The sequence below is a fragment of the Harpia harpyja genome, chromosome 3, assembly GCF_026419915.1.
Source record: "Harpia harpyja isolate bHarHar1 chromosome 3, bHarHar1 primary haplotype, whole genome shotgun sequence".
NCBI classification, from domain to species: Eukaryota; Metazoa; Chordata; class Aves; order Accipitriformes; family Accipitridae; genus Harpia; species Harpia harpyja.
The window spans coordinates 4,033,558-4,054,008 of record NC_068942.1 but is presented as its reverse complement, the minus strand read 5'-3'; the positions used below and the strand labels follow the sequence as shown (position 1 = coordinate 4,054,008).

General features: G+C 35.1%; 1 protein-coding gene across 8 annotated transcripts in view; it reads right to left on the bottom strand.

The window, feature by feature from the left end:
• Positions 1 to 20,451, bottom strand: part of TBC1D32 (TBC1 domain family member 32) — a 91,146-nt gene that overhangs the window by 43,955 nt on the left and 26,740 nt on the right. For all 8 annotated transcript variants that reach the window (XM_052781202.1, XM_052781204.1, XM_052781203.1 and 5 more), the window contains 6 exons: positions 18,898 to 18,980; positions 17,061 to 17,199; positions 16,276 to 16,363; positions 14,627 to 14,745; positions 13,890 to 14,006; positions 10,325 to 10,413 (listed from right to left, as the gene is read on the bottom strand). In XM_052781202.1, coding sequence (XP_052637162.1) covers positions 10,325 to 10,413; positions 13,890 to 14,006; positions 14,627 to 14,745; positions 16,276 to 16,363; positions 17,061 to 17,199; positions 18,898 to 18,980 — 635 coding nt within the window. The remainder of the gene's footprint in view (positions 1 to 10,324; positions 10,414 to 13,889; positions 14,007 to 14,626; positions 14,746 to 16,275; positions 16,364 to 17,060; positions 17,200 to 18,897; positions 18,981 to 20,451) is intronic.

Genomic DNA, 20,451 nt, shown 5'->3' with positions numbered 1-20,451 from the left:
AAGGCCAGGAAGATGATGAAGGGCTTGGGCCATCTGACATAGGGAAAGAGGCTGAGAGAGCTGGGACTCAGCCTGGAGAAAAGAAGGCTCAGGGGCAATCTCGTCAATGTGTATAAATACCGGCCAGGAGGGTTTGAAGACAGAGCCAGACTCTTCTCAGTGACACCCAGTGAAAGGACAAGAGGCAATGGGCATGAATTGAAACACAGGAAATTCCATTTTAACATACTGTGATGGTGGTGAAACAGTGGAACAACCTGCCCAGAGATGTTGCAGCATCACCGGGCTTGTAGATGTTCTAAACCAGAATGGACACAGCCCTGAGTAATGCTCTCTAGTAGAACCCACTTTGAGCAGAGCAGTTGGAGTACACAATCTTCAACCTCCCTTTCAACCCCGATTCTATAATTCTGTGAAAACTACTACTAAGATATACCATATTCCCAGGAACAAACTGCAATACAGGTAAAATAAAAGGTTAGCTGAAGGCAGTTTTTATAGAACAGTAATTTTAAACAAATTCAGAAAAATCAAAATACATATCATAGTTGTGAAAATATGGTAGTAATAAGTAATTTTGTTTGAATTCTGCATTTCCTGTCCTATGTCATTCCTGTCTTTCTTGGAGGGTGCTCCCTAGATTCTCCCACTTCAACTATAATTTCACAACTAATATTTCACTGTAGAAAACTCTAGTCTGAAAGAAGGCATGCTAACTAGTACTTGTGTACCTATGTAAACTGACTACCTCCTTAGTCTTGGTAGGTGGAATCACAATGACTTTTTCAATTATGGCAGAACAGAAGGTCCTTCATGGGATATAAAACAGCTAGTAAATAATTCTAGCTGCTAAAAAAAAACGCTTGTTAGTTTTTATGTTGCCTCTCTAAATTTTTTCATAATATAAATAATATATTTGAAGTATGAAATATTGAAAAAATGAAAATAACTAAACCACCTATGAATTTCTCTGAGTTGCTAAAAACACTTATTATGAGGATAGCTTATTATCATAGTTCTCAATATTTTTTTCTGCGAGTTCCTTTTAAGAACACAAAATAATATGGTGTTCCCTGTACTCCCATTTTCTCAGTTGTCTTGCCCCCCCCCCCCCCCCCCACTTCAAATCACACCTCTCTCAAACACCACCTTTATTATGGTAAAGCCAATTCTAGTTTTCTGTAGTTCCCACTGCACTCCCATAGACTATTCTTCCTTACTTTCATAACTCAACATTCTTTCCAAAGCCAATCTCTGTCCTCACTTCAGGGATGCCTGCAAATGCTTGCATCAGTGACAGATGCAAGATACTGTTCTTCGATACAGCAGTTGTAGTAGTCTGTGGTGGGTTGACACCAGCCAGCAACTAAGCACCCACCCAGTTGCTCGCTTACTCCCCACAAGCAGACCAGTGCCTAGCCAGTCTCTGAGCAATGGCTACCTGCAAGACCAACTCCCCCCCCCAGTTTTTATTGCTGAGTGCGATGTTATGCAGTTTGGAACATCCCTCTGGTCAATTCAGGTCAGCTGTCCCAGCTGCGTTCACTCCCAACCTCTTGCACACCCCTGGTCTGCTTGCTGGGCAGTGGGGGGGGGGAAGAAAAAAAAGAAGAGAGAGCCCTGTTGCTGAGCAGTGCTTGCGGTGTCAGCCTAAACACAGGTGTGTTATCAATACTGTTTTAGTCACACATCCAAAATACAGCACCACATGGGCTGCTATGAAGAAAATTAACTCCATCCCAGCAGTACATAGTCTCAGCAAAAGAGAAAATTTCATGCTATAAGCAGAAGTCCATCCACCATAGGGAAGAAAGGAACTGGCAGATCCAAAGTAAACTATACTGCAGTCTCAGTAATATATGTGTTCAGGCAGTGTGCAATGGCTAACAAAACCCGAACTGCTTGTGTCTATGCTGTCTATATGGTGTTGCAGTGATGCGACCCTGAAATGGAGGACTAAAGAGGTCTTTAGTAAAAGGTTTTCTTTTGCCTTGCAGTTACTGCCTTCTATAGATACAAGCATGGCGGATTCAGGCCAGTGCAAAACATACAGCATGACATTTGTAGAGAGCTCAGTTATGGGACAAGGTAAGGTCTTTCTTTTTCTCCCAGGAATTAATATTAAAAACATAAGTGGAAACAAACAAGGACTGGAACCTCTTTACAGTAGCAGGACCTCCTTCTTGCTAAATGCATATGTATAAAAACAGAGAAACCCAAAGCAAAATTTTCATTAAATAATTCCAGTGTCATCAACATGGGGGCCAGCCTCAAAACATTTAACATCAGAGCCTCTGTTACTAATTTGATTTATTCTTTATTATGCTTTGAGTAGCGGCCTGAGCTCCAATGAGAACACTGATCCAAACAGCAAGTGGCAATTACTATCAAGTGTGCCAGACCAGTAGACAAAGGCAAATAGCTAGGGGGAAAAAAAAAAAAAAAAAAAAGCAAAGCCAAAAGCTACCTGGTCAGCATTAGAACACAAAGGGCACTTGGAAGTTTCAGCCATGCAAAGCTTTACATGCTGCCTTTGCAGACTGAACAAAGGGTATTAGTAATCAGCAGAGAGACAATGCCTCCGCATGTGGTCTTGCTAAAGAATCAAGGCTTTTAATTGTCCCACTGAAGGCAATGCTTGTAGTGGCTTTGAAAAATATGAGATCTTATGGATACAGAGTATTTATCAATACCTCGAGTACACCTCTGATGACTGGGGCACTGGAAGCTACTACCTCAGGGCAGTCATGTTTCTCCCAATAAGAAAACTCGGGGACTGATGTGTTCCTTATGATGTTCTCTACATAAAAAGATTTTCAAAAGAGCACCTACAGCACTTTAGCTACCCAATGTACTTACAAATCACATGTAATGTGATTGCTAATGGTAAAAGAGTTTCCCTAGCTAAACAAAAATGCTTTTCATGAGCATCACTTGCCAGCCTAGAGGACTCAGAAGTGAAGCAGATTTTAAATTGCAGGAAATGAAGCATTTTAATTTCCCTCAGTGAAGTAAAGAGAAAAAAAAAAATCAACAAATAAGTGTAATAATCCTATCATAGAACCTGCTGTTGCTATTTTATTAATTATAAATTATTTTAAATTAATAAACCTAACAAACTTCTATTAACATATAAACTAACAAAAAACTGAACTAACTGTATAACTATATGATGTGGAAGCATGCCAACATAATCCTGTTGCAAATATCCATCACTACTAATGTAGACTCTGTCTTCTTTTACCTTTGGATTATTAAACAGGGGTCAAAGATTTACAGGACACATGCACTCTCCATCGATCACTACTGCAGAAGTCTTTTCCCTCACACACATCCAGCATGCACACCTGCAAGGAAGAGGTTCATTTTCAAAGAACTGTATGTCACTTACTAAACACAAAACACACTTAAAAGAATAGATAATGTGTCATTAATTAACTCAATCAAGTCTCCTTATTTAATTGAAAAAGGTTTGGTAGAAAATAACTGGAGGACTACATAGTCTTTCATGCTTCTAACATAAGATAATTCAAATCTGGCAGATTTGGAGAAAGAAAGAAATACTGCTAGGCTCAATTCCTCCCCTCTCTCGCCATACTCCTCCCTCCCTTTGAGAGGAGGAACTCTATGAAACATGGCTTTCTTCCATTCACAAAGACATAAGGGTGTTGAATGCCACAGGATGTGGCATGAGAAGGATTTCTTCAGTACATCCAGCCAATAGCACCATAAATCTTGTTGCAAATGTACCAGCCAGTCATTCAAATGTTAGTGATCAAAAAGATTCATCAGTGACATTAGTTTTCATGGGCTATGACAATATATTTAAGATAAAGATATGTGAAAAGCAAGAGGTACAGCCTTGTTTCTGGCTCTGCAAGGAAGATGGAAAAGAAAATATGAAAATAGTAAAAAAAAAAAAAAAGCCATGTTTTCTAAAGGGGAAACTGAATTTGTTTAAAACCAGTGTTAAATATAAATAAAGTCTTGCTTCAACTTATAATGAATGAGATTTTAAAGAATTATATACAAACATTTTCAAAAAGCTTCTGCTACTCATACTGCTTTTTAATAAAGAGAAAGAGGGAATAAATCTAAACAGCATGTTGACCTGAGGAAAAAGAATGATCAGGATTTGTATCTTCTACCTTTAGAAAATACAATAATTAATGCTCCTTCCATTGTGTTGCAATCATATATAACAGGGCGTGTTTACAATGCAGATGAAAACACAATGGAAAAGAACGCAGGGGTGTTTGTTATCTCTATTTCCCAAACCCACAAAGTTCTCTCTTGTCTATCACATGCTTCTTCATCTCCCAGCTCCTGTAGGATTTAATTCATTCACCTGGATTTCACAGGAGTGCACTAGACAAAATTTTGACTAATACATACCGCTTTGAGGCAAATTTCAAGACACTGATTGATTTTGATCTCAGTATAGAATAAGCCATTGAAATTCTTTTTCTTAAATCTTTGTCTTACTAGTTTTGTAGGCCAACAGAAATAGATAGAATGCATTTTTATCATCTGCACCCATTCGGCAAGTAAGAAAATGAGTATTGTAAGAAAAAACATATTCACCATGATATTTTATATGACAAAAAAAATGTCACTTAACAATGTCAAAGTATTTATTATCTAAATCTGAAAATAACAAGCCAATATTCTTTTTCTATCTGTAGGAGGCTCTGTAGCTCTACAGTCCTGGGGCTGATACTGATGAACATGCGACTTAGACTAATATTTACAATTTTCTATAATTCCAGAGAAACATAAATGCATTTAGACGATTCACACAGAGCACTGTAATAAATACTCTTTTTTCAGCTTTACCTTACACAGGCCTAAAATAAAGCTATTTTTGATTGCAGTTCAAAATACGATTCTACAAAATAGGTTATCTTCAGATATCTCTAATGCTAAGCAAGCACACCGTGTCTTTAAAATTAAACAGTCCCAATTTGCATATCTAAAGGAAAAGGATTTACTCTCAGTGTTTTCCAGGTATTTTCCTGCAGAAAGTCAAACTCTTGAACAGAGTGCTGTCCTCGTTGCTCGATTCCCATTAGCGTGAGGCGTTTCAGTGAACAAGTGTGGGACTAACAAAGATTTTTCCGATTCAGAATGTAAATTCACAGAATCATAGAATGGTTTGGGTTGGAAGAAACCTTAAAGATCATTTAATTCCACCCCCCTGCCATGGGCAGGGACACCTTCCACTAGACCAGGTTGCTCAAAGCCCCATCCAACCTGGCCTTGAACAATTCCAGGGATGGAGCAGCCACAATTTCTCAGGGCAACCTGTTCCAGTGCCTCACTGCCCTCACAGTGAAGAACTTCTTCCTTACACCTAATCCAAATCTGCCCTCTTTCAGTTTAAAGCAATTACCCCTTGTCCTATCACTACATGCCCTTGTAAAAAGTCCCTCTCCAGCTTTCTTGTAGCCCTCCTTTAGGTACTGGAAGGCTGCTGTAATGTCTCCCCAGAGCCTTCTCTTCTCCAGGCTGAACAACCCCAACTCTCTCAGCCTGTCCTCATAGGAGAGGTGCTCCAGCCCTCTGATCATCTTTGTGGCCCTCTTCTGGACCCACTCAAGCAGGTCCATGTCCTTCTAATGCTGGGGGCCCCAGAGCTGAATGCAGTACTGCAGGTGGGGTCTCACCAGAGCAGAGTAGAGGGGGATGTATGTATGTACATACAAAAGATCTTTGGACCACATAATAAAAAAAAAAAAAAACAAACCAACCAACAAAAAAACCCCAAACCTCTATAGTGGTATATGTATAAGATAGCCAAAGAAAGAATGGGGGTTTTTTGACTCTTTAAGGTGTTTGGATGCCTATTACTGCCATATAAGTATATATCCATTTAAAATAAATAAATAAATAAATAAATTCCAGGAACAGTATATGTTATAAAAGTACTCTGTTAAACGACTGGAATTTTTGCAAAGTTGCTTGTAGACCAACTCTGATGCCCTCCCACTGCCCACAGTCTATGCCTATTCCCAGTAACGCTGTTTCTCCTTCTGTTTTTTATGCAAGCCAATACTAATGGAGTATCTTTGAATTTTTTTTTGGAGTATTGATACTTTTTAGGAACAGGGGATTGGTTATTGAGGGTAAATATTTGGTGCTTTGCTACATTTTAATCCAGCTAACAAACACAGTGTCGCTAATATTCACAGAAAAGTCAGTTCCTGAATAGAGAGAACAGCAATATGTAAATGCCTGAATAATGCTTTAGGCAGAGACTTTGAAAATATATATTATGCATATATTTTCTTGGCAGGCTGTAAAAGCTCACAATTCATGGATGTATTCACTGTACTGAAATAATAGATAAGTTGCTGTGATACCATATAATTCATCAGTCTGAAAGAAAAAGTACGTTACTGCTGTTTACTTAATTCCTTTGTTAATATAAGTTACGGAGATTCAAAGAGCTTGGCCTTGAAAGTGAGGTCATTAAGATCTCTAGTGTCACACCTTTATGAAAATTGTTCTTTCTCACATCCAGTAACTTATAAGATCAACAGGTACACTTGTATCACAGAAATAAAGCTGACCATTAAATTAAGAAAATTCTCTGTTTAGTATGTTAAAAATTTATTACTTTAATTACTGCTGTGAATTTCCTTTCTCTAGGATTTGTGCTCTGATGGCAATTTAAGTTCAGAATCTTCTAAAACAGAAAGACTATTGAGAATTTTTGCATCAGTTCCTGTGCATCCAGATTTTCAGTCTGCACAAAAGAGTGGCTGAGTCAGCCTTCAGTGTTCTTTTATCAACCAATATTGGCTGATGGAGAGACTTCCTGATTCTAAATAGGTGCAAATCTGCTTTGAAGTTGAAAGTTGAACTGACACTTTAAAAATCTTTCTATACACAAATTAGGAACTGTCTATATACTTTCACTTTTCTATTCTTATCTCCAACTTCTTGCCTAAAGTTTCCCTTTAATAATTAATAGTAATAGTAATTTTTTTTTTAAATTAGTTTAAAAGGACCTTCACATGAATAAATCTTGTCCTCGAAGCATGCAACAGCTGCAATTAAAGGAATGCCAGATCAGTGTCTGTGAAACTACTAAAGAAGAATCCTAGGCCAAGATACTTCCAAGTTAAGAATTACAAAAAAATACATTCGCACTAAGCTATAGCTTGCCATGGAACTGAGTATTTTACCTTGATCACAGAGGACCTAGTCTGTATGAATGCACTCTAGGGACCATTCTTTATAGACTGAGAAATATCGGCTATGCAAAACCGTATCTAGCTTCCTTACATTTTCCTTTAATTTCTACTGCATAAACACCACTTTTCAGAGCGGGCAAGCTTGAAAAGGAAAGTTGACAGCAAAGCCTCTGCAGGATTGTCCTTCAGAATAATAATTCAGAATTCAAACTTATTCAAAATGAAGACAATCATCCACCAGAAAATGCAATATTAACATTAAAAACATAAATAGATACACCTATGGGTTTTGGATTAAACAGACTGTGGAAATACCTATACATTGTAAGTTTTCTATGTAGTTACACAGCTAGTAGCCAAAATAAATTTCAGTCACTGAAGCACAGTATACACGTGAAGAAAAAAGTACATCTAAATTGCAGAAGTTGCTTAACATCCAAGTAAGCAAATTTGTAACTCTTTTGAAGAATAAAAGTAGGTTACAGGACCTCAGAGTATAACCTATAAGTTACAACAGATCTGAAGTTCAGCACTCAGCTTTGGGTGAGCCACATGTACAAATAACAAAGTATATGGCTGTGTAGATCTGTGAATGATTAAAAGAATGTGGGTCTGGCTGTGCTATTGGTATTCGGTCTAGCGGAAAGAAATGTTTCTAGACAAATATTTCACCAAAATCATTAGGTCACAAAACTGTTTGATTTTCAATGTTGCAGTTATCATAAACATTTAATATTTTATTTCTACATAGCAGCAAAGAGAAATGTAGATCTTTTGCTCTAATTTACTTGCTGAATTTTCAGATCTGTTAAGCATCTGATATTATTTGATCTAACTGCTGCTGAATTTGGTATTCTTGATGGAATTTGGTCAAGAAGCAAATCAACTACACAAGGCAAGGTTCACTTTACAAAACACAGATGTCTGCAGTCAGCAGCACTCACAGAAAAGCTCATGAAACTTGGTTTCAAAAGGTATTTAAAATGAACTGTATACCTCTCATATTCAGATAATATAGCCCAGGGTTTCTTGCAAGTCAATCCTATAAACAATACAGTAAGCATGACAAATTCCAGAATCATCCGGAATTCTGGCATCATTTTAATAGGCAACTTTGAATAACTATGTAAGAATAAAAATTCTCTTTGTGCAGGCAGTTGAATTAGTCCTAATAAAAGGCTTATATGTGCCAATTCTCTGCCAAAAAACATTCGTACTGCAAGCCCCACATGCTCATGAAAAGCAATTTAATCAATAAGAAAACACACTCTTACATTATCTGTGGTATACACAGGCCCACATTAAAATCCCTCAAGTTCTATCTTCCTTTCTTTTACAGGAAAGGCAAAGAAAGAAGGGGGGGAAGGGAACAGGAGTTTTGAACAAAACAAACAAACAAACAAAACCACAAAGACAACTGAATCTGTTAAAAATGAAGTTAAATATGAGGTCCTAGGTATCACCAAGATTCCAAAAGTCCCTGCAGAACACAAAGCCTCTACTGAAAATGATATTTGAAAGTTTTAAAAAATCTTTCCTTTACCTTATTATCTACCACTTTTATGAGTAGGTTTCCACACTGAAAATACTACTTAATGTTTTCTTGAAATCTGGCAGTTTGACTGGATTTTCACTTGGTTTTTGACTTTCATTGTCCAGCAGAAAACGTGATTACCACAGTGAACAATAAAGCTCATCTTATCTGTTTAACAACGTAGCTTCTTTTACACGAAAACAGATGAGCTTTTTACATTTGTCATACGTGTACTTAGGGGTAGTTCTGTTGCTTCACAGGGTATAGGCCTTGTTAAAAATATTGTAAGCATTCAACACAACTTCCAACACATGATCCATGTATTTGTGTACCAGTCTCTGTCTTACAGCATGGGAGTCAACCGCTTACACAGTCAGATTAAATAACTCATTTTTGCCTATACCTTACAAGGGTTCCTAATGTCATTGTAGGAGAAATCTGGTTTTTTACCTTATAAACGTAGAACACAATCTAAAAGTAAATTATTATTTTAAACTGTAAAACATCTCACCTTCCCTGATACTTAATTAAATCAGTGGGACTTCTGTCAAGCTTTTTATGGAGTCAGTATAACCCAAATGAAGAATAATACCTTATTTTTCAAATTTCATCTTAGGACTTCTCATTCCTATCCAACTAGTGTTTTCCTCCAAAGCAGCATTTACAACTTCTGATTTATATGACAAAATCATGTATCTCCCAACTCCAAATTCTGTCACTGTTCATCTCCTCCACGCTCAGCCTTATCAGCAAATTATACTGTATCTTATGGTTATTCATACATAGTATGAAATAGTTTTACCGTGATATCAAACTACAAATACTGCACAGAAAGCTAACATTGCAGTACTTAATCAATTGGGTTATATCTTGCCTAAGCAAGGTTATCAAAATTTTCCATACTATGAAGTACAATCCAGAAGATCTTTTATTTCAACTGCACAAAATATGTCAATAACAGAAATGTGAATTCAAGGATTTATATACTCAACTTTGGAAAACAGAAAAAATACAGACTAACTTCTGTGTTAAAATATTATAAAGCACTTAATATTACAAAACATGAGCATGATGGTATGAGCATATTGTAAGTGTTCCATCAGGTTTTAGAAATATTCGGGATCAAATGGTACTCTCCTTTGCAAAATAAATTTTGGTAAAATCGGTGATAACTGAACTAATACATTAAAGAATAATTTTAAGTACAGGGAGACTAGATAAACCAAACTCTGATATAAACATGGTAAAAAAAATACTTTGTTTATTTTACTATTTTGGTACAATTTTTGGTTTATGCACTACAATGGATGTACCACATGTTCTTTTCAATCAACTAGGCAAAATAACAACATGCAATTTCTATTACTGCTTATCAGATTACAATATATCCACTTACAGGTAATAAGATTAGTTCATCACTATTCTCATTTTGTAGGCCATTTTTCATTTAATCTTCTTATGTTTAAATAAAGGGGGGAATTTCACCTTCGTGCATAACAAAAACCAAACAATGTTATCAGAAGCAACACATCCAAGCATGTTACATCCTATTTAGTTAATGTGACCAGAGAATAAAAACCAAGCATCTTACCTCAGACCAAAGATATGTGATTGTTCATAACTGAATAAGGAATGAATTTTAGCATCTGAATTCAAAATTATAAGCCTGTCAATGATATCCTGCCAAAGGAAGACAAATGTAAAAAAACTCATGTATGATTTTATATTTTATGCACATAATGGTTTCATTGGAATGTTTACTATAAAATCAAACCTATTATTATAACACACATTGAAATTATTTCTGTAAGAAGAGGTGCTTTCCACCATAAAAGTCAATGGCAAAAAGAAACCATACAGAAGGTGGGGGGGGGGGGGGGGGGGGGAACTAAAAAAAAAAAAATCACTAAACTTACAAAAAGAACCTAGCATATCAAGTATCCTACTTCTTATTTAGTATTAAACCACAACAAAAATGTTAAACTGGTTCTTTATATGTTTGAAATGTGTATACATCTATTTTAATGAAAAGAACAGCAAACCCTTTAGTGTATTACCCTTTCTAACACTGGTTAGTACTACATGCTTCAAAACAAGGCCATTTATTCTCAGTGTAGCAAGGCTTGGCTTGGATGTTGAGGCTTACATCTTTCATCCTACAGCATCTCATGTAATAGACAATGAGCTGTGGCTGCTTCCCACTTCTTCCACAAATCCAACCTAATTATCTTCCCCTCTGGTTCACTGCATATCCAAACTGCTTCTGAAGAAATAATTTCATTAAAAGACTAAGAAATGCATAAAAACATTCACTGATGTTATCATCTCAGAGACAGATTGCTGTGCTATGGTCAGAAGAAACAAACTACAAAGTTCTTATGGGCTTTATTTAATCTGGATTAAATCCAAACTTTTATTTTCTCCATGTTTAAGAAGTATAGTTTCAGAGACAGCAGAGGGAGTTATTATTCAACTGGCTAGATCAATGAGTCATTTCAATATGATATGAGAGAAAAGTTAGGATTCATACTTTCATGAATCAACCAAAAATCTGGTTTTCAACAGACAGAAAAGTAAACACCACAAATAAAACTCCTAGTAGCAGAAAAAAAAAAATCTAGAACTTATCAAAAGTAAACCGTCTTCATAAAATGCATTCTTATTTAAAATACAGTGAAACGATGTTTTCCCTGTTACATTTTTTTGGGCAGTAGGGGAGACAGCTGTGAAGAATGTACTTTTTCCACATAGTATGTTCACAATAAAATTCACAATAAAACAATTCAACTCAGACCTCAATGCTGTTCATAAAATTGGTTATGCAAGGAATTGATTTGTTTGAGGTTTAAGGCTTTTTAGATATTTACATGTACAAAGAGTTAAATGCCAAGGGATATTTCTCCGGCAACAACCTTATTCTCTCATCTATACATCAAAGCTTGGAGCATGCAAAAGAGTAGAAAGAGCAGGCACAGAGAGAGGACTATTGAGAAAGCAGACCAAGCTCTGATTTGGGATATTAGGAAGGAAGATAATGAACTAGGTGCAACACAAGGTTTGATCAGAAAAACGTGCAGATAGATCTGCACTGCTCAACTACAGAGCATAGCTTAAATATTACAGGTAGGATGTCATCTACTTTGAATACCTAAGATACACCATCTAAATATAAGATTCTCCATAATCACTGGAGGGGGGAAAAAAAAAAAAAAAAAAAATTTCACCTGTCTTTCAAAGCTACAGATCTGGAGGGTACCTTCCAAGCTAGATTACCTTGCACCACTTGCATATATGTACTGTAGAACCTCTCAAAGGAAGAGTGGAGGCAGGCAGAAGGACCCTGATTCATCTGCCGCACTTTCTAAAATATTTTTATATGGCAAACAGAGTAAAAAAAAAATCTGGCATGTATTAAGAAAAATTTTTCTAAGGGCACAAAATAAAAACCTGAAAACCTGATTAGTCAACAGTTAAAAGTAGTAAAAGCCCAAATTATAATCTGTTCAGTCAATCACGCAACTAGTTAGCCAAAAATACAGAGGAAGAAAAAAATGTTTAAATCCTGTGTGTTTAAGAAATAAAGGGCATACAAAGATGATTAAGTTCTGTATATTATCAAATATAGTTCAGCATAAATATTACAAGTCAGATTCTGTGGCAATGTGACATGATTCAGAAATAGAGAAAAAAAAAGCACACACAGCAATTAGGTCTTCTAACCAAATCTTCTAGTGGCACTGAAACTGCTTTTACTTTGCTTTCTAACCACAGTTACATCTGGTCAAATCTTTTATCTTTAGCTTTCTGCAATCACTGCCAAAACCGTGGTTATAACAAATCTATATGTGTGCTTAACCCCAGAAGTTTTCCGAGTACTTAGACTTAGCCATTATATGTTAAATTAACATCAGATGAACTATTTCCCTTCTGTTAACTGCATAATCTTGGATGTCTAGCTTAGGCTTAAAAACCCCACAGTTGCACAGTAGTTAAGTGAGACAAACCCCAACCAAAACATCTGTAGCTGTTCAGGGAACTTTGAACAATTGTACCAGTATTGCTATTTCTGGAAACCTACAGAATTCTATCAAAACGCTGAAGTGCCTCAAAAGCAAAAATGACATAGGCTTTCAAAAGTCACAAAAATCATTACTTAAGATCTACTCCAATCTGAAAGCTCTCAAATATGTATCACCTTCAACATACATCTATCTTCCCTGCTCCCAGTGCCTCAGAAAACTTGATGACTGAACAGAATTATCTGTCGGTGGACACACCAACATTGAGTGGACTGGAAAAGTGAAATTTATTATCCCATTTCCTCCTGAAATCATCAAAAGAGTATTACAAAAGAGAACTACAAAAATCCCTTCCAAACATAACATACACTATTATGATGTACTCTACACAACTTACACCATCACCAATCCAGAGCTTGTGCTAAACAAACACTTTAGCACAACAGCAATTCAAAGTACTAGCTCGTTAGAAAAAACAAACTGATTTTAACTGCCACTCAAGGTCACAGATTAAATTTGCCTATGCTTTGTAGATGAGAAAAAAACCTAATGGATTGCAGTTGGATGAACTAATACAAAATACTACTAAATACAGAAATGGTGATACTATTTTTCTTAGGACTGAAATATGTCTTAATCAGTAACTTTCCAATTAGTGATTTTTTTTTGTGAGTCATCTGTGCTATTAAGAAAGCCTGAGGATTTTTGATTTTCTCTTTTTTTTTTTTTAATTTTTTGTTTAAATCCACAGATAGTGCGATGGAGCAATATTATATAAAATACAAGTACAGATATTTTCCAGCATTTTCCAGTATGTAACTGCATGCACATAAAGAGGTGTTTATGTATGTCACTTTTCTTTCCATGGAAAAACACAATCCTAACACAAGCCAGGAAAGATGATCCTTAAATTAGGCATCAAATTTTATCTTTAGGACTTCAAAATGAAAATTTAGGTTAACATGAATTGATATGTGCATATACTGCCCTCATGCTGTATATAACACAAAATGCAGAAAATTTCAAAATCTTTCAGTAAGAAGAAAGAACTTATTCTATTATTACAGTAACATTTTCTCAGGAAAAATATCTTCACAGAAGTATTTATTTTTCTTTCAAAATAAAAACTATACTTACAATAATATCTGTAGGTACTTCACGAAGTGAATACATTGGTTTGTTTGGTATATCTTGTTTACTCAGGAGCTCAAAAACTGCAGGGTAAGTAAGCAAGTTTATCAGAGACAGAAAAGACTAGAGAAAGAAAAAAGGGTGGACAAAAGGGAATGTTAATCAGTTAAGTATAACCAAGTAAACATTAAAAAATATTTTGCATTTACTTTAAGTTTGTTCTTATCCTTTGTAGGCTGAACTTGACATAAATAGAGCTGCCCAAAATAGAACTGCAAACCCTGGCAGGTGTCTATATAATCTAAAAGGGCAGCAGCATCTGTGAAATATGTATTATCTATCAAATTGTACAAGCAATTTTGAAAATTACAATATTTTCATTACCACATAATTCTAAAATCTAGAGACACAGCACACTCTCAAACACACCGCTCTCCCTCATCTTACTACAGTAATCAGAGACATGAACTGATGGCCAGTATTTTAAGACTTTCACTTTTGTCATGACAGTTATTTATTATTTTATATTGACTTTAATGGATCCTTGGCATTGTGACCTGCCATGCAACACAAGGATCCTTTCAATCAGTCATCATTTGACTAGTTTATTATACTAATTTTGCCCCACATGCCAAGAAGCAGGTATAGTTGCAATAAAAATTTACAGAAAGGTACATATCACCCTATCTGAAATACAGCACTGTTTTTCCCATGCCAATACAGAAGATTAAGTAATTTCTCACCTTCTGACAGTTTTGGTCAATAGGGTCAACTGGAGTAGATTTGGGTTGGGTTATCCTCAAATCATCTTTTCCACACTCCAAAAGAGCCCACAATTCAGTTACAAGTGCCTTTATAAAGCCTAAAACAAATTTTTGTTCTAATCATGAGAATTCCAAGAATACCCAAAAAACCATTTTGATATTAAAAAACATTTTACACCACAATTCTAACTCAGATTCTCAAAATTCTCTACACTGTGGACTAAAGTTTCACCAGACTGCCTGAGGGTTACTCTCCCTGCTATTCTTAATCCTTTAGGCAAACTACCTTTATATTCAATCTAAAATCTACAGCAAGAGTTTGCAAAGACTATTATACTAGAGTAGGATGATATTTATATATCTTCCATGTAAAGGAGCTGCTGACCTTCTTTAAGAAGTTAACTGCTACAGATCAAGGCTTAGCTGGTATTGGCTCTGTGGTTTTAAAAATACAGATTTACTACAACTCATTAATAAATGAAAACATACCACAATGAAAAGTTAAGGACTCAAAAAAATCTTTTTAAGAGAAGTACTACTAGCTGAAATTAAAAATGTTAAATATTAAAATAGAACAGGAAGGATAGCCATTTAACTCTGAAATCTCCAAATGTAAATTATAGGCTTAATACAAACTTTATGTACACTACACAACCTCCTCTCAGGGTTGAAGACCAATGCTGATTATTTTTTGTCTACCATTTGTCTTTGACACCAAGGGCCATAAGAAGCAACTTGGCTGAGAACCTTGGACAGGACAGATGAGTTACTCCTCAAGCAGATCTGCTCCCTGCTTTCTGAAAGATCCCAGAGGCATAAATAATAAGCAACCAACAATCAGTTTCCTTGACTGGCAGAATTTGCCTGCCTTTCTGACAGTCTTTCACAGTTAAGCCATTTTAATTACACACCAGCCACTCCTAGATACTTAGAATATTTGCAACTTTTGTACCTCATGGAGTTCCTTAGCAACTTAAGACAGCAGCTTTACTTTATTGATAACATTCTAGTTTTAACATAACAACTACCTAGACCACTTGGTGGTATGGCAACAGTTGAGTTATCTGAGAATGAATCTGAAGGAACTTTGTGGTATGGGTACTCATGAGAAGAACTGTCCATTCAGACAATCTCAATTCCATCTCACTGTTGTATAAAAGTGCCAATGACATTCAGACCTTTGAAGTTTCTCACACTTTGAGCAGTCAGTAACCACAGAAAAGTACATACAAATTACAGAAATCAACAGTTATTAATTCTGATCTGTAGATGAATAAGAAGCACTTGCAAATTGTCAACAACTTTTTTTTTTTTTTACAGATATAAATGTCTTCATGCACATACAGGAAATTTCTGGAAATCCAATCCAATGAAGTAAAGATTTTGCAAAATTTAAGGGGAAAAAAAAAAGCCACCCCAAAACAAAATCCTGCATCAAGATAAGTGAATGTCTTAAAAGTTGGAAACAATATATTTACATGAAGAAGAAATCAACATTTAAGCAGTCTTTGCTAATACTGTGCAATTATTCCACTCAGTTGATCTTTTTTAACATCTTTCTCAGTCTTTTTCTAATATGCAAGACTACAGCATGTAACTATTCATAACAACATCATTCTTCAATTTACCTGAACTCTGTAGAGCTACTGCACCTGTTGGTGTTGTTGCCATTTGTGTAACAATCACTCTATTACCAAACTCTTCATATTCATTTGTCTGTTAGTAACAACCATAAAAGCACAGTGTTAGTTATTCAGAGGGCATGAAACTATCAAATGCTCGCTTAAATATTAATCTTTCCTACACTTGTTTACAGAATTTAATCCACTGTATGGTTAGTCTTGAACAGTTCGTAGATATTATCCTCTAAAGACTTACCAGGGTCAAATTCCAAACCAAACATCTTTAAGTATCTTATCAAAATTTAAATGCAAAATACTATGGTTGAGACATGCAACATCACCAAAGAATAAAAACGTTAGTATTATAATGGTTTTTGCACACATTCAGTAGGATGTCTGTAACATTATGTTTTTTCTCCTAAAATGCACATTATACAATTTTTGGTTACATGTCAAGTATTGTCTAGTGTATCTAGATTTCAATACCATCTACCAACATGGACTACAAAAACTGGCACTTAGAAGAAAAAAAAATATTTTTCCTAGCATTTCAAACTTTTTACTATAAAGTCAGAAAAACTAAATATATGCCTGACATTCTGAAGATGAGTAACATCCAACAAACTTAAATCAGTGTTGCACCAATATCAAAGATAAGCTACATTTTAAATCCATTTTTGCAAAAATTAAGTGAAAAAATGGTTTATGAATTTATTTTCTTCTTATTTTCTTCTTTATTTTATCATAATTATTAAAAGAAAGAAAAACTGTACAGACTCTGTAATGCTTACCTGGATTTTTTTTGATAAACTGCTGAACATAAAGTTCACACAGTCATTCACAGCACCTGTACTATGAAGCAGAAATAGTCCTTTGGGTGTGACAGAAAAATTTAGCAAGGCATCTAACAAAGTCTCTTCCCATAACAAACTGCAAGAGTAGAAAAATGATAATTAAAAAAGATATGTAAAAAAGCATGGGGAAAAAGAAAAACTACAATTTCTAACTTTGAAAAACAACTTCATTCACTGGACTCTATATGTTTACGTTAGTTAAAAAAAATATTTGGGAAAGTTACATGTATATGTATATGTCATAATATGTATATGACTGTATTTTGTACAAACATTCAAACTCACCCTGGCAAAACTAGGGTTAGATAGGAACAAAGAACAGAAGGATGATATAATGGGGAACCCAAAAGACCTATGCCATCCTTAAACATACTTATCACTTACTACCTGACTCTAGACAAGTCTTAAGGTATTAATATGGCGGTTACAAATTGGCAAAGCAGGCACAGCATTTCTCACCAACGTAAAAACACTATGAGGAACTAGTAAAAACCTCACGTGTGAGGAGATGAAGGCTCCTGCTAGATATTAGTACAGAATTATGAAAATAAGGTGCTATATATACACAATAGCTTCATATACTAACAGCATTAAATGGAAAATATTTTCTACAGACATGGCAGGAAGAACAGCAATTGCAAGAATGAAGTATGATTATACCCTCTGCCCTACAAAATATTCTACGCCCTAAAAAGAAAAGTGAAGCAATTATTTCACCTTTAACTAGGTACCACGCTGCAGGTATCACTAGACTCTTGTGATTCTGCTTCTCTAAAAGCATTTGCTTACTGGATTCTCATCTCTAGTTCTCATTTCTCATTTTTGACTCCTATCACCAGCAAGCAGCATACAGCTTTCCTCGTAGCAGTCAACCATTACCCCAAACTTTAATCACTTCTGCAGAATCCCTGCCATGTCATGTTCAGAAGCAAAAATTTCACCCAGAAATATATCAGCATGCCTTGTTCCATAGTTAAATGAAAAATCTAGATGCTAGGAGGAAATTGTAGCTTACGTCAATAGTAGTGATTAGTAACAGCCTCCTCAGTCAGAGCTCGGTATCCCTAGATTTCTTTTTACCACTAGATTTGAATTGCTATAACCAGTTCACATGCCACCACCACAGACCAAAGTAATAACTGTTGAGGTATCTTTGCAAATTATACGTGACATTTAAGGTAAAGTATAAACAAGAATCTACTTAACTAACTAGGTTCTGCACTAACACCAACATCGCCCTGAATTTTCAGGCCCACAAATATTTGTGTATTTCTCATCTTAACGCATACAAACTTCTATAAAGGGACATTCAGTTTGAGTATAAAAGGAAGGATGCCTTTCACTTAATATGTATCAGGCTTTCAGCTAGAATGCTGCCAATCTTGCTACATAATATTCTGAAGGTGTAGATACCATTCAGCAGAACAGCATTTTAAATTAACACCACATCAAAGCCATAAGATAAACTCTGACAGCTATTTTGTTTTATGCTTTCTAATTCACATTTTCCTCAAACCAATTTCTGTAGTCAAAGAGAATCAACTCTAAGTCAATTTTACATAGATTAGACACAACTCTGTAAGCCAAGAAAGTCCTGAAAGGTCAAGAACAATTTTGTAACTCCACTGAGACCTATGCTAGGATGATTTCACTCCCTCTACCTACCACTATGCTTTTGGCAAAAAGACACAGGTTTGTAAGGTGCCTCAATCGCAGATAAAGTAGCAGTGTGTGTTCATACTTGTGCACATGCATAAATTAAGCATCGACTTACATGGTTTTTGACTCTAGACTTATTGATGAAGTTGAGTCCGCACCAGTTACAGGAGTAGGTACTCTTTCTGAAAGCAAACTTGTCTGTGAAATAAAAAATAAATAAATACCTCCTTACTGTTTATTTACACCATTTTCAAACTCCAGATCTTGCTCGTTCTCTTGTTATATATTTAAAAAAAAAAAAACAAAAAAACCCAACCAGTGATCAGGTTGTAGTCTAGCCTTTGGCACAGAATAGACTATTCCACTACATTTTTTATTCTGGAAAAGCTTATTTTTTTATTTCTTCCCTGGATATAAACCATTTTAAAGCTAATACATTCTTTTAAATTTTTATTAGAATTCTTAAAATAAAAAACTCTTTATAGTTTTTAACTGGAGACTCCCAAAGCAAAAATCAGCATTAAAAAAAAAAATATATGAAAAAAAAAAACAGAAAGCAACCCTTTACTCTACTTCTGCCACAGGTAATGGAAACAACAGCCTCTGCAGTCAATGACTCAATACCAAATTTATTAAGTAATTCTGCCAATTTTTATTTTATTTATTTATAAACTATATAAATTTATCTATATTGGTAAGGATATAATTAGAGCTACATAGATAAATAGATATACATATTTTTATATTTGATGGAGTTTCCAATTTAAATGATATTTGAAAATAACTGGTGTGAAAAACACCGTATATTGAAGACAAATAATTTAAGTTGTTTGCTTTTTATCCCTAGAAACATAAAATTGCACAATTCAAATGAAAGCGAGTAGTCATTAATTTACCCTCTTATAAATGTGATCTAATAAATACACAAAAGATTCCTCTATTAACAGATCCAGGACAACTAACTAGTTTAAGTTCCCCTTTTATTATCATCTGTACAAATTCTGTCCCAGAATTCCAGCAGAATCTGCCCAGAAAAAAAATTGTTTCTCCATCAGTCTTAAAACTCCAAGACACGTGTAAAATAGGGCGAAACAAATTACCAGTCTATCCATTAAAAAAAATTGTCACTACTGCTTGGATAGAGTCCACCAAAGTCCACCATTTTTGCTACACTATAAATGGTACAATATTTATAAACTGCAGATGTTTTAAAATTGAACAGTGACAGAAGATAATTTTAAAATTAATCAAGATGGCAGAGTTGAAAACATGGCTTTCCTGTACTATCTTGTCGATTCCTGAAGTCTTTAATATGTACATTCCTCTTCAGTCTCAATTTGACCTCCAAAGTGATGTGAAGAAATGGCATTTTGTCAGATAAATGTTTCATGATTTTTTTTTAAATTCAACACATTCAACCTACTTACCTTTCATGTGTCAAAACAATTTTTCTAAATGATGTTCTATACCATAATAAAGGATTTTAATGTGCAAAGAAGTCTTTTGTGAATGTGTAAATGCTGTGGTGTTTTACAGCAAATAACTGGAAATGCCCATCAAAAGCATGTAACAGTCTGCCTGTGATAAACATTAAATAGAATAACAGGCTAGTTCAAGACTGACTAGTTACACAATAGGAAAGCAGAAAAAGACAGATTGTTGAGTTATG